The 14424-nt window shown below is 49.3% G+C and overlaps 1 protein-coding gene across 4 annotated transcripts in view; it reads right to left on the bottom strand.

Annotated features, from left to right (window-relative positions):
• Positions 1-2236: 2236 nt before the first annotated feature.
• The window catches only part of HTR4 (5-hydroxytryptamine receptor 4), a 67305-nt gene continuing 55117 nt past the window's right edge, over positions 2237-14424 (bottom strand). For 3 of the 4 annotated variants that reach the window (XM_071443639.1, XM_071443636.1, XM_071443637.1), the window contains one exon: positions 2237-4803. Coding sequence is in view for 2 of the 4 variants with exons in the window: in XM_071443636.1 (XP_071299737.1) it covers positions 4716-4803 (88 nt within the window). In the remaining 2 variants the exon portion in view is untranslated. Of the gene's footprint in view, positions 4804-5792; positions 5972-14424 lie in introns of all 4 variants that reach the window. The other variant, XR_011681710.1, reaches the window with a different exon arrangement.

Genomic DNA, 14424 nt, shown 5'->3' with positions numbered 1-14424 from the left:
TGTGGAGCAGGAATTTCTTCCCTGGGTCAGCTCTGGCCCAGCCCCACTGGGGAGGTGAAATCTTGTGGGGTTTCTGTCCCTCTCTGCAGGTGCAGTCCCTGGGGAGCTCTGAGCAGCCCAGGCCAGCTGGAGAAGGAGCTGCTGCTGCTGCTGCTGGTGCTGCTGGTTCCAGTGGCTGGGACTGAGCCTGAGGTGACTGGCACTGCTTTTCCCACAGCTCCTCCTGGAAGAGGATGCAGAGATCCCAGCTGGGAGAGGCTCAGGTGCCTGGAAATGTCATCTAAATAGTACAGGAGGTAAACAGGGAAAGGCCAGGCTGTGTTTGGGCACAGCACAGGGGCACAGCCTCCTGCTCACTGTGCTGGGGCTGCTTTTCCCTCTCCTTGAGGAGGAGAGCAGAATCAGGGCTTGGGTTTCAGAAAGGAAAGGAATTTGGAAGTGTTTTTGTTTGAGGAGAAGCTGTAAGGGGTTGATGGAGACAGGAATGTTGCCCCTGCTCTCTCTCCAGGCTGCTCAGGGTGTGAGGATCCCCTTGCCCAGGATTTCCACTTTTAGTTCCCAGTTAAGCAATTCCAACTTAACTTAACCTCTTGTCAGGGTGGGACAAGGACACCTTGGCCCTGTGTGCACTGCATGTGACAGCAGGGCAGCCAGAGCCAGGGCCCATCCCCTGGAGAGCTCCCCTCAGCTCCTCAGCACTCCCTGGGGATTCACTCAGGAAGGTTTGTACAAACACTGGAAGAACTAAAAGCTTTGGTATATTTTCATTGAGTCTGTGTTATTAATCCCCTACAGATTTCTTGCCTTTTGGCCTGGGAGTGCTCAGAGGTGGCTCAGGAGCTCAGATGTGGAGGAAAAGGGGATCCTGAACTGAGGAAGGGTTCCCAGCTGCCAGGTACAGAATGGAAGTGCTCTCCTTGGTTTCAGCACTCCCAGAGCTGGGTGGGAATGACTCAGTGCCTGTGTGGGTGCCTGCTCCCAAAGCAGCTCCTGGCTGGAGCTGCTCCCTGCTTTTCATCTGTGCTGGGAATGAGCTGGACACGATCTGGGCCCCATTGGTTGGTTCTGGGCACGTTATTAAGTCAGGCTGACACAAAGAAGTGCCTTAAATACCTTCAGATTCTCCCTCCTCTTGCTGAGCAGGGCCAGCTGGGAGTGAACTCCACCCTAAAGCCACGATCTTGGGTGAGATGAGCTCTAGGCTGAAGATATCTGCAGTAATCCCTGAATTGAGAGTATTTGGAAATGCAAAAGCAGCATTTATGCAGCCAATACAGCATTGCTGATTGCTCTGGAGCCCAGCAGGGGACAGGAGGAGCAGATGAGGTAAAATCAAAGCCATTTTGAGTCAGAGGCAAGGTGAGCATTGTTTACCTGTCAGCTCTACAGGTTTCAGTGACACAGTCCCAATGTTCATCCTCCCTGAAGTGTCCTTTGGTGGAACAGACATCCCTGGAGGAGCAGAGTTTGCCAAAAAAGTGTCTCTGGAGCAGGGGATTCACTGCTCCACATCCAGGGGACCCTCGGCTTTCATTTCTCACATGAATCCCTTTGGATGGCTCTGATCCCATCAGTAGCTCCACAGGGACCTGGGAATCCTCCAGGTAAGGGACCAGGACAAGGTGGGGGTTCCTGGACTGCAAATAAATCCCAGTTGGGAATGAACAAATTCCTGTGAGCAGGGGGACAGTCAGGAGCAGGGCAGGGCCTGTCCCCTGTGCTGGCCCTGCTGAGGGACCTCCAAGGGGGTCCAGTTCTGGGTCCAGTTCTGGGTCCAGTTCTGGGCCCTCAGGCAGGAGGGACCTGCAGGGGCTGGAGCGTGTCCAGGGAAGGGAAAGGAGCTGGGAAGGGTCTGGAGCCCCAGGAGGGGCTGAGGGAGCTGGGAAGGGGCTCAGCCTGGAGAGAAGGAGGCTCAGGGGGGCCCTTGTGGCTCTGCACAGCTCCCTGGGCAGTTCCAGTGCCTGAGCCCCCTTTCCATGGGGAAATTCCTGCTGGTGCCCACCCTGAGCCTGCCCTGGCCCAGCCTGAGGCCGTTCCCTCTGCTCCTGTCCCTGTGCCCTGGAGCACAGCCCGGCCCCCCTGGCTGTGCCCTCCTGGCAGGAGCTGTAGGAAAAGCAAAGAGGGGCAGATTCCCCTCCCTGCTCCTGCCCCTGGAGCCTCCTTTGGGGCAGCTGGGAGGTGGCACCTGCTCCCAGCCTGGAGTGCCAGCAGCACCAGAAACGAGCCCAAGCTGGAGTTCACGGCCATGTCCAGAGAGGAGTTTTTATTTGTAGGAACAGCCACTGCAGCACAGACACTGAGCACAGGCAAGGACTGGCACCACCAGCCACGATGGGCAAAGCTGAACTGGGAGGCCACAGGAGCAGCCAGGGGAATGCAGAGTGGGGCTTTCCATGAGACCCCTCCTTTTCCAGGGAATTCTCCACTGCTGATGGCACTGCTGGGTCACAGAAGCTGTGCTGGGATTATTGGCTGAGGGGGCAGGAGCTGCCAGGTGGGTCCTGACGGGGTTGCTGAGCCCAGGGAGGGATTAGAGGTGTCCTGGTGTCCATCCAGGACATGGACATTTGGTGTTTGGAATTTCATCCAGTGGGAAGGGCTTCTTCTCCCAGGGAGAGCCTTTGACCATTTTGGCTGGTGAGCCACTGCTCCCATTGACAGAGCCTTGGGAATGTTGCCCCTGGGGAAACCGGGAGGTTATTTTAAATTAAAAAGAGATCTTTTCCTAATGCACGTAAAAATAAAGGAGAAAACAACACCTGAAGGACAAAGCAGAACCAAAGAACCCTTCCCTGTGCTGCTGGTTCCATCTCACTCCAGGAAATTTCACACCAAGATTTGATGCCCTTCAATGGGGACAGAGAAAAGCTTTTGTTTTCAGGATTTCTTTGAGAAATTTGACACTTGAGGTGAAACCAAGCCAAGCTGTTCTGCAGCCTCGTGTGCCCAAAGCCCAGCAAACCCCTGTGGGTATTTCCACAGAGGGGAGGATCACAGCACTGAAGCAGCCCTGGATGGTTTTTTTTCCAAATTTTCAATAATGGCTTTTTTCTCTCCACAGTTCTGGTGTCAAGAGTAAAGTTAAATGATTTTTTTTTTGGAAATAAAACCCTGTAAAAACAGGTCACTGCCAGCCAGGTCCCAGAGATGAACCAGGAGCACCTTCCACCACAAGCACAGGTAATTGGTGTCTTTCCAGCAGCCAGCAATTTTCTACCTCAGCATTCCAGCTGGGCTCTCTCTGCCCAGTGTCCTTCTGAGTCCTACAGGAAAAGGGTGTGAAGCTTTATCAGTGACTTTGCTGTGGAAGAAGTATTTAAAGAAGTCAGACATCATGGCCAGGAAGCCACTTGTTCTTCTCATGCACAACGTTTCTCCTACTGAGCAACATTTTTGTTTGTTCCGAGCGGGATTTGTCTGTTTGCAGTAAATACCTGTCACATAGCAACAGAAATATTACTAAATAATAATACATTGAATGTTAAGCTCCTTGGTCTAGAAGCTTTTAATGAAAAAACCACATGTTCCTGATAAAAAATAATAAATAATGTCAGCTTTTCTTTGTACATTAAAAATATCTGTACATGGTTCCACGATATGACAAAGTACAATTGTATTTTCTAGGCTCAGGGTGGCATCTTGGGGTAGATCTTCACCTAAAAAGGGTCGAGGCTCGTGGTCTTGATCCTGCATGAAAATCCTTTTTTCAAAATTTGTGGAGTTCAGAGCCTTGCCCACCCTTTCCATGCAAAGGGGGAAGCAGCCCACGAGGAACGTGGCAACACCAACATGCAGGAAGCAGCTGAGGACTGAGATCTTGGCAAACGTGAGACTGGAAAGTCTGGAAAACTTCTTGCCTCGACTGGAAGAGACCAGCAACAAATAGAAAAATAAAGGTGGCAAAGGTAAGTAGAAGTCTCTCTTCCAAATGTAGCTAGAAAAGGGTTTAGGTGGTTTGTTTTCCAAGATGGCACTTAGTGATCCATTGGCTCTGGCTCCTGGCCAAGCTTCTGCTGCCTCAGAATGCCCAAAGTTTGCTCAGGGGAGGGGTGGGGACAGCTCTGGGCTCCAGGGCACGTCCCATCCTCTGGGAATGGCAGAGCAGGGCCATGGCTCTGAGCTGGGCTGGCCCTGATCAGCTCCTGCCCACCCTGGGGTCCTCCCTGGCCAGGAAACACCAGCAGGGCATTGCAGAGCTCTGCTGGGGCTGGAACCAAAGGGCAGCAAACGTTTCCTCTTGTTCTCCTGGAGAAAACGTGGGGCTGCTCCTCCCCTGGCAGTGCCCAGGCCCCAGGCAGAGCCAATGGGACAGGGCAGCTCGGTGCCACCCCAGAGCTGTGACCTCCAGGGTGGGGTGGGTGAGCAGGGGGCAGCTGGAAAGGAAAGGAGCAGCTGGGAAGGAAAGGAGCAGCTGGGAAGGAAAGGAGCAGCAGGAGTCCCTGCACAGGCTGGTTTGGAGCTGTTTTGGTCCTGGCTTTGCCAGGAATGCCTCACTCCTGGAGCAGGGCTCTGGCACAGCTCCAGCTGCTCCAGCTGCAGGGACAGGGACAGGGACAGCAGTCCTGACCCTCCCCGTGCTCCCACAGCTGGACATTCCTGGGAATTCACTGCAGGAGGCACCAGGACAATGCAGATGGATGGATTTTCAAGTGCTGCTGTCTGTGAATCCTTGGGATATCCTAAAAGGCCTCTGTTCCTCCTCCTCTGGGCCAGGACTAGAAACAGGACTCTTGGGATTCAGGGTCGGGGTGGATGGGAAGCTTCTCTTGTTCCTGGTGGTGCCCGTTGTGTAAAACCTTGTACCTGGCAGGGGAACACAAACCTTGGTCAGTGCCAGCTCAGAGGCCAAACTGATAGAAAATGAGATCAACAAACCCCAAAGTGTATTTAAGAGAGTGATTCTTCCAAATATCCAAATCCCACATTAAAAAGTGTGAATGCCTGCTTTGGGAATGAAATCTTCAGTGTGGAGCAGTCAAAGCAATCTCTGAAAACCAAGAAGCTGTTGGGTTTCAGGTGTCTGAGGTGAGTGTGGGCTGAGGATGCTCCTGCAGGAATTCCCAGCTGGATGCTGGCTCCCACCATGGCCAGGGCACTGAACGTGCAGGTGTTTCCCTCCAACATCCCTTGGAACTGAACTCCAGCACTTCAAACAAGGACCAGGAATTTTTAAAATGTGCTCCCAACAAGTCCCAGACTGGATGCCAGAAAGAAGCAGAGACATTTTGCACCTCACACTGAACAGACTCCAACGAGACAGCCACGGAGAGAGAACAGAGCTGGGACTGAGGGACCAGGTCAGACAGGGACACTGTGGGACACAATCCAGCCGGGACACCTCGGGAATGCCAAAGGCTCTGCCACAGACAGGACACGGAGAGAGCCCGGACACCTGGGGCAGCTCAGCACCATGGACAGGGACTGGGACAGCCAAGGATCCCAATGGACAGGAACTGGGACAGCCAAGGATCCCAATGGACAGAGACTGGGATATCCAGGGATCCCAATGGACAGGGACTGGGAAATCCAGGGATCCCAGTGCACAGGGACTGGGATATCCAGGGATCCCAATGCACAGGGACTGGGATATCCAGGGATCCGAACAGGGACTGGGATATCCAAGGTTCCAGACAGACAGGGACTGGGAAATCCAAGGATCTTGATGGACAAGGACTGGGACACCCAAGGATCCATCTGGACATGGACTGGGAAATCCAAGGATCCATCTGGACAAGGACTGGGACACCCAAGGATCCTGATGGACAAGGACTGGGACACCCAAGGATCCAAACCTTCCTCCGTGTCCTGCGGCCGTCCCAGAGTGGAGCAAGAGCAGCAAGAGCAGGTGGTGCTGATTGTTAGAGGTTCATTAAGCTAAAGAGGAGTCCTTAAGGTGTCCCAGGATGTCGTGTGGCACAAAGTGTCTGTCTGAAGCCTCTGGCAGTGAGTTCAACACTTCCAGCTGTTTACCCTGTGGGGAAAGAGGACTGCTAGGACAGGAGGAAAGAGCATCCCTGGCTCATGGCTTGCTCAGGTACCAGCACATCGTTCCTAAAATTTCCCCAACATCTCCAGGAGTCTGTTAAGGGAGTCCTCTGCTGCCAGGCCTTTGTGTTCCGTGGGGTTTTCCATGCCCTGCAGCCTTTCCCTTCAAATGTAAGTTCAGAGCCCCCTGCCAGTTGTAGGGCACTGATTTAGTGCTGGATAAAAGCTGGGATTTTACAGCCCTGCTTTTGTTCTCACACAAAGTTTTTGTTCTCTCTCTTCCCCTGCACCTTCACTGATCTCTCTCTGGAAATGCACCTCATTTCTCAGCTCTTGGTACCTGTGGGCAGCCAGTTTCAGAGAAATTCTCATCTGCACCCGAAATTCAGCTGCTCCCCCTGCAGGAACACACCCGGTGTGCCTCAGCCAGGGATTTATCCTACAATGCAAGGGGGAAGCAGCACTGGAACCCTCCCTGTGTGGGCTGAAGGCTTCCAGAGAAAGCAGCCAGGTAGGTGTGAGAAAAAAATACATCTGAGGGAGCTGGAATGTGTGTGCAGGGAAAAAAGAACATTAAAAGGGTTAAATGCATTAAGTAAATTATCTACAGGAAATTAACTGCGCTGTTTTATTGCCCTGATGGGCTCCTTGATGGGATTTGTGCACCCCCCAATAAATAAATTAAAAACCAATAAATCCCAACAATGGGAAGGCCCTGCCCCTCCAGGGACCTGCTGCTGTTCTGAGCTGTTCACTTTGTTTGCTTTTCTCATTCTCCAAACTTCTCCACTTTCAGATATTTTCCCCCTTTCTGATCTGGAGCAAGTCTTCAAATCCTTGTGAGATAAAACAAAGAAGAAAAAAGCAGAAAAGAGCAGACTCCAACTGATGTTCAATGCCCTTTTCTGCTTTTATCAGGGGCCTGATCTCCCCACTGTGATATTGGCAATTTTGGGAGTGAACATTCACTGCCTGTGTCTTCATTTTCTCCTTTTCCAGTTGCTGAAGCCCAGCTCCAAATGAAACAGTTCCAAACACTTTTCTTCCTTCATCTACAAGCAGAAAGTCCCCCAGGAGCAGCCACCATCCCACCTGGAACAGATCTCCAAGGAAAGGCAAGCAGGGGACGGTGGCTCCCACTGTATCACAAACCTTTTGTTATTTGCAGGAGCACCCAGGAAAGATTTGCTGGGACCAGAGGAAAACAGGATGAAGTTATGTAAAATGGATAAACTGGGAAGATTTGCATTTGGCTTGAGCAGAATCCTGCTCTCAATAATTTATTTTTTTACCATTTTTCTCCTCTACCACCTGAAATAGTGGAAGGTAGAAGAGGCTTTGAGGTAAAAGTTGGCTGGAGCCACATTTTAAATGGAACTGAGCTTCCAAGCTGAATGAAGGATTGAAACTTTTCCAAGATTTGACAATTGTGTTGCTCCACAATTTATCTTTCCCTGCATTTTCCTTTCTCTCCCAAAGTGATTTTCCTCTGGAATATTTGCAGCACCACTGCTGGAACTTCACCCTCCAGACTGTGTCCATTCCTCAAAGCTCTGCTGCTTCCAGAGGGACTTCCAAGAGCAAGAACAAATAATTGATCTGCAGTGGGGATTGTGGTGAACAATCATTTGGCAGAGGTTATTTCAATGAACACGTCCCTGAAATCAGCCTTGCACCATCTGCTCACTTCCAGAATTATAAATTCTGAATTAGAAAACAACAGAATTCATAAACCACTCTAAAAGTGAGGGGAAGAGTGCAGCTTCAGATGATTTTTGTGCTTCATCCCAGCCTGTGCTGGCTCTGCTCTGCTCCATTCCTGTGTCAGGAATGGGTGGAAAAGAGGTTTTTTGTTGTGTTTTTTTTTTTTGATTTCTGTGTTTTATGGCAGCCACAAAGCCCCAGGAGCCAAGCCCTGGAAGGGCAGGATGGGTCTGGGTGGCACCAGGAATTCCCCAGGCTGGAAGCACCAGGAAAGATCCCACAGCTGGAGCTGCAGTGGGCCAGGAACAAAATCTGAGCGTGTTCTCCAGGACATCAGGAATGTCCCCTGCTGCTGTCTGCTGGAAAGGGACTTCTGATATTTTTGGAAAATTGGGAGATGCTGGGAAACAGAGAACTGAGAAAAGTGTGACACAAAATCCAAGAATCTCTGGAATTCCCTATTTTAATCTGTGATATTTTTCCACTTTGAAAGAGCAAAACCCTCAAATCTGAACTCCACCAAATGTCAGAATGAACTGGGAACAAAATGCATTGCTCCATTTGCCTCTTCTGCTGAAAAAATGAATCCACAGAGGCCAAATTAAATGGAATTTCACAAAACATTTGCTTTTAATGCAGCTGCATATGAGACTTCCACAAATGAGAGCAGAATTTTCCCTCTCTCAGCATTCCCAGGTTCACAAACTCCAGAAAATCAAAAGCTTCCCAGTAACTCTGTAACCTTTGGGCTGAATTTATCCTGCTCCCATCCCTGCAGTGAAGTTCTGCACTTGGCCATCAGCATAAAATCATTAGAGCAGGGTAAGAATAAATTGAATTATCCCATTACAGCCTAATGTGAAAACTCAGATCTTGGGAAAACGTTGGAATCGCTGAATTATTTACATGGCTCTGACAGCAATGTTGATTTTAGAGTCCTTTGTAGTCAAATCTAAACACAAATCTCTCTCTGTCTCATGACAAGTGTTTATTTTCCCACTCCTGAGCAGTTAAGCTGAATCTCTTAATTATCTTTAAATCAAATAATGCTGTTCCGACCTTGGGAGCTGAACTCAGCCCTCGTCATTCTTTGCTAAATATCAGGCAGAGGTTTTATAAAACATCTGTCTCCAGCCCACACCACCCAGCTTCCAGTGCACTTTGTAGGATTTCTGCAGAAATCCAGATTTAAAATTAGCAGTTCTCAAGTAAGTCAATACTTATTTCTCTTGAATAAGAGGAGCATAAAAAGAAAAGAAGAAGAAGATAAAGAGGAGATTTTTTTTTTTGTCTCAGGAAACAAAGAGAGCATCTCCCAATATGTTTGTGTCTCTTTTTTCCCCTCATTGTTCCATCATCTCTCTTTTTTCTGGCAAACCAAGACTAAACCCCCTCCAGTCCATTTATTTTTGTGTTTGCAGGAGCTGTGGATCCTTTTCAAGGAGGATGTTTAGAAGTGCAGGCAAATAATAACCTGAAATAGGATCTTGAAATAAAATTTCCAAACCCTTCAGCATCTGGTTTCCTTTTGGTTTTCTCCTGCTGAATTTCACCCAAATTTTGTTTCCCTGGGACTGCAGGTGCTCATTTCCATCTTCCTTTTTTATCCTCTTTATTGCCAGGCTCTATTAATGAATTTCTCTGTGGTCCTTTCCAATCCCCCTCACCACAATTGCTGAATTTGATAATTTTCCCCTTTTCCCCACTCTCCTGCTTTCAGCTGCTCCACCTGGATAATGTTTATAATTTTCCCTATTTTCCACTGCAGGACGTTTTGCTCAACTTCATCTGAAACCCCTGGAATTTGGGTATTATGAGGAGGAATTGGGGATGGAAACCAAGGGATCCAGACAGAAACCACGAGGTGGGGATGGCCCAGAGCTGCTGAGCTCTTCTGCTTTCGATTTGTGCCATTTTAACGTTGCAGGAGTTGATGTTTCCACAACAGAAGCAGCAATTTGGGCACCAAAGGACAGAAATGAAGCAAATTTCAGAATCAACGAGGAGCTCCTTGTTTGCAGTGAGTGAAATGCATTTGCTAATTATAAACCAGGGTAAACAAGTAAACAAATGAGAGAGGCAGGGGATGTGGGGAAGAGGAGCCCTTTCCCCTTTTTCTCCCATTAACTCCCTATTTCCATGTCTCTCTCGTTAATGTTAAGCTTGGCACTCCATTACAGGCACTAATTAGCTCCAGATTTTGGCCTCCAGTTCGTTTTTGCACCATAATTAATGCAACAGCCATAAGAGCCCCAGTCTGATAATGAGGAGGGCACTTGGAAGTGCTCAGACACAGCAGAAGCACAGAGCAGCCCATTAGGAGCAGCTCCCAGCCACCCCCAGATGGGAGCTGCTGGGTTTAAGTGTTTCAATTAATGAAACACAAGCAGGATCAATTAATAATATTCAAATGGAAGAGAAAGATGTATTTTTTTTTAAATGGAGGTTTCACCACTGGCATAATTACATCTTTTATCTGCTGGCAAAAAACCGACATTTGTTAAAGCTGTGGAGTGGAACAGTGGCAAAACCTGGAGCTGTTCCGTGGGGTTTGTCAGGTTTTAAATGTGCCACAGTGGGAAAATCTCAGAATCTCAGGCTGGAAAAGCCCTCCCAGCCCAGCCAGTCCCAGCTGTGCCCTGTCCCCAGCCCAGAGCTCTGAGTGCCACCTCCAGGGATGGGGATCCAAACCTCCCTTTCAGTATTTACCAACCCTCTCCCTCTGGGAATTGGTGGCTTTTCCTCCCTGAAATACCCAGTGGAAAATGGAATTACAGCTCGTTGAAATCTGGCAAACAATTCCCCCTCCTTCCCTACTTTGTGTGTGAACAGCAGAGCTTTTTTTAGGTGTCAAAAGCAGATTTTGTGCCCAGCATCATGTGTTTGATAACAAAAGGCTGCCATGTGCACATTGTTCCTGCCACTGCTTTGGGCTGCTCAGGAGCAAATGGCACCAACTCCCCCAGAGCAGCTGGGTCTCCCTCCCACCCTCCAGGCTGAGGGGAGAGTTCTGCTCCCCAGGGAATGGATAACCCAGCCCTCCCTGCCTTTTGTCCTGCCAGATCCACAGTTTTGTGTCCTGGGAACTTCTGTACAGCCCCAAGGTGGTGCTGGGAAGCTGTGCTTACCTTAAGGTCTTTAATTTAAGGGCTGAAAATTAGATTTTCTTGTAACGGAGTAATGAAATAAAAATTAAATAACAAAATACCAGTTAAATAATAGTCAATTAAAACCTGTTAAATTTAATAAGGAAAAAAAACCAATTTAAAATTAATAATAAATAACCTTGTGATGCCTTTAACTTCTCAACTAGGACCTGTTGTAGGTTAAGCTCAGTAAATCTTCTGTATCAATCTTATCCCAACTTTAACTGAAGTTTATTTGGCTGCCTTTCCTCAGGTCTCCATCCTGCTGAGAGAGCAAACACCAGGTTCCACTGTGTTGTGTTCAGTGGGAGTTTCTTCTCCCCTTTCCTTCTGTATCCAGATTTTCCAATTAATAATTCTATGGTGTGATTAAATTAGCACATTCCTGGCTTTGGACTTTCTCCCTTACAACCCACTGGGTGTGAATTTGTACAGCTTCATCCCTGAGCTGGTGAACAATATTAATTAATTGTGAGCTGTGCTCCCCACTCCTCATCCTCTGTGAGCCTTTTATCAGGATTAAATGTCACACCACAGATGGGGACATTGGCAGTGGGTGCTGAATTTGAACAAAATCTCCAGATCCTCCCTGCACAGCCCTGGTTTTGAGTGCAGGCTGGGATTTCAGGCTCCCAATGAATTCCCTGGCTCCTTCCCTGGGCAGTTTCTCCGGTTTCAGGCTGTGCAGGTTCCCAGCCAAGGAGCACAGCTTGCCTGGGCTGTGTTCCTTCCCCTGTTCCTCAGGAAGGATGATGCTGCCCTGGCTCATCCCCTTCCCTGCCAGGAGCTCTCTCCCAGCAGGGGCAGATCCTCTGCAGGAGGGGGGCAGGAGCTGCTGCCTCATCTTGCTGTGATTCAGAGGCTGCTGAGTCCCCAAAGCTCCTGTGCTGCTGCTGTTATCCCACCTCAGGCTCTCCAGGAGCTGCTCCTGGGGTTTTATTCAAATTAATCCCGTGAGGATCTGTGCAGTGGGGCCAGGCCCTGCTCCCTCTGGGGTTTCAGGGACCCTCTGAACCTCTCTGGAACAAAAACCTGAGGAAAACCTTTTTTTTTTTTTTCCTCTGAGCATCCTAAAGAGCAGAGCCTCAAATCTCCTGAAGGTGCCCAAAAGAAAATTCAGCATTTGAATGTGCCCTGTCCAGGGCAAGGAGGCACAGAAAGCTGAATATGAGGCACAGCTTGTTTGTGGGGAGGATGAGGGGAACACAAAAAACAAGGGACCATAAACAAGCAGATATTTATTTATTCTCTGATGGGTTTGGGGTTTTCTTTTGCTCGGAGTAAAAGCAGCTCTCAGCAGCTCCTCTGGAGATCATTCCTTAGAGAAATTCCCTGCAGATTGGGACAGGACATGAAGAGTTCCACTGATCAATGAATTGATTTTGAGCACAGCAGGAGGCAACCAAGGCCATCAAAACACCTGTGTGTGTAAACCCTTTATTTCCACATCCCTGCTGCTTACACCAGGTTATTTCTGATATTTTGTGCTTTCTTCTGGTCCTTCTGCAGATCTGAGTGTCTTTCACCTGTGAGACCCCACCTGTCCAATTCTTTATACACTGCCACCAAATTTGCTGTGCAGAGCAAACAAACAAGTTCAAACTTCTGAAGGTTGTGCCATCCCTTGGTTGCCCCTGGGCCTGTCTATTTTCTGCTCCAGAGGAAATGACACAGTCCATAAATCTCTGCCCTAGTCCCTGCTTTGGTAAATAAAATCTGCTCAGATTTATGTCTGCTCCTTCCTGAGGAAAAGCAAAGCAGTGATACATGTGGTAAATGGAACAGAAAATTGCTTTTCACCCATCAAGTTTCCAGTGTAACTGACTAAAGTTTGGGCTCTCCTACAGCAATAGCTGGTCTCACAAAATAAAGCCAATTTTGTAGCACAATTCTTTGTGTTATGTTGAGGCAACCAAAGATGTGCTTTGCCCAATAATTTAGCAAATGGCTTCAAACCATTTTAGGTTTAGGCTCGATATTGGGGGGGAATTCCTTGTGAGGGTGCCCAGAGCAGCTGGGGCTGCCCCTGGATCCCTGGAGTGCCCAAGGCCAGGCTGGACACTGGGGCTGGGAGCAGCCTGGGACACTGGGAGGTGTTTTGGGGTTGGAACTGTATGGGGTTTAAGGTCCCTTTCAATCCAAACCATTCTGGGATTCTCTGATTCCAAGGAATGAAGATCACGCTGCTGCCTCAGAGAGGAAGTGAAGGAAATTTGTGTTTATTTTGGCAGAGCTTTATCTGTGCTACAGAGCCTCCAGAAATCCAGGCCTTCACTGCTCCAGCTGCACAGGGATCCCGTGTTTGGCCAGGAGATTGGGGCTGCTCTAGGGCTAAACCCAACCCCTTGGAATCAACTTGGCTTCTGAAAAACAATTTATGAACCCAGCATCCCACCCCTTTGCTGAGCCAGTTCTGAATTGCTCCCTTTCATCCTCTCCAGCTGTAATTCATGTTGCTTAATTAATCTTAATTAAGTGTTGTGGGCATCTCTGGAGCTCAGTTCTCTCTTTATTTAATTACACTAACACACCATATAATGGTCTCTGTTTGATGGGATGTTTTGCACAAGAGTTTAATCCAGAAGCTGAAAGAATTAATTAGTTCTTAGAATGTCTCCAGAGGGTTGGCCAGGTAAACTGTGGGTTTGTCACAAATGCCTGGACTCTTCAGTGACCAGAATCCACCCCTGATACTGCACACCTTGAGCCAGAGACACATTTACCCTTGCTGGGGCTCTCAGATCCCTGTGGGATCTTCTGGAGCAGGAATCAGACTCATGGGAGATCTGGGATTGCTCAAGAATTTACAGCTGGTTCCTGTTCCAAAAGCTTTACCCTCTGTGCCCTGGCCCCTCTCTGCACAGCCACAGCCTGAGCCAGCCCCCAGCAGGGATCAGCTGCCATGGAATGGGAATTCCAGCAGGGAATGGTCCCTGTTTGCCAGGGCTTGGTGGGAATTCCCTTCCCCAGCACCTCCTGGGACCCTGGCACAGCCACGCTGATTTCTGTGCCCAGCAGGGCCTGGAGCTGCTGAGCCTCCTCCTCTCCTCTGCCCAAAAGAACCTGGCATGGCAAAACACAGAACCCTGCAAAACACAGAACCCTGCAGGGCAACTCTTGGAGCAAGGACAAAGGCAGCAAAGGCAGGGCCTGTCCTGTGACCCCGGGGCTCCTGGTGCTCCTGTTCTGCTTGACAGCTCCACTTGTGATGATTTTGTCACAGGATCTTCTCCCCAGCTGTGATTCCTTCAGGAACACAACTGCAGGGCAGCACAGGAGTTCCACAACCACCTTCCAAGGGTGGGCTGCTTAGGATGAGCACACTGAGCACCCAAACTCACTGCAGAAGTACAATTCTTCCCAAAGACAGACAAGCAGAGCCCGATTGGTTTGCTCCCAACATTTCCATGGCTTTTCTGCTCCTTCTTGGCCCAAGCAGGGAGGTGTGGATGCATCAGCCATCTCTGCAGGATTTGTGGGTCAGGAAAGCGTGGTGATGGTTGGAGACTCAAGTTCTGAGGGCCAACTTCCATCCATCCTTCAGGAACCGGCTCCATCCCAACAGAGGGAGATTCCAGGTGGGCCGGGC

This window comes from Agelaius tricolor, unplaced genomic scaffold, assembly GCF_023055355.1.
Source record: "Agelaius tricolor isolate 1412-34295 unplaced genomic scaffold, bAgeTri1.0.p SCAF_18, whole genome shotgun sequence".
In the NCBI taxonomy this organism is placed as follows: Eukaryota; Metazoa; Chordata; class Aves; order Passeriformes; family Icteridae; genus Agelaius; species Agelaius tricolor.
The sequence above is the reverse complement of the archived record's forward strand: the minus strand, read 5'-3'. Positions and strand labels throughout refer to the sequence as shown.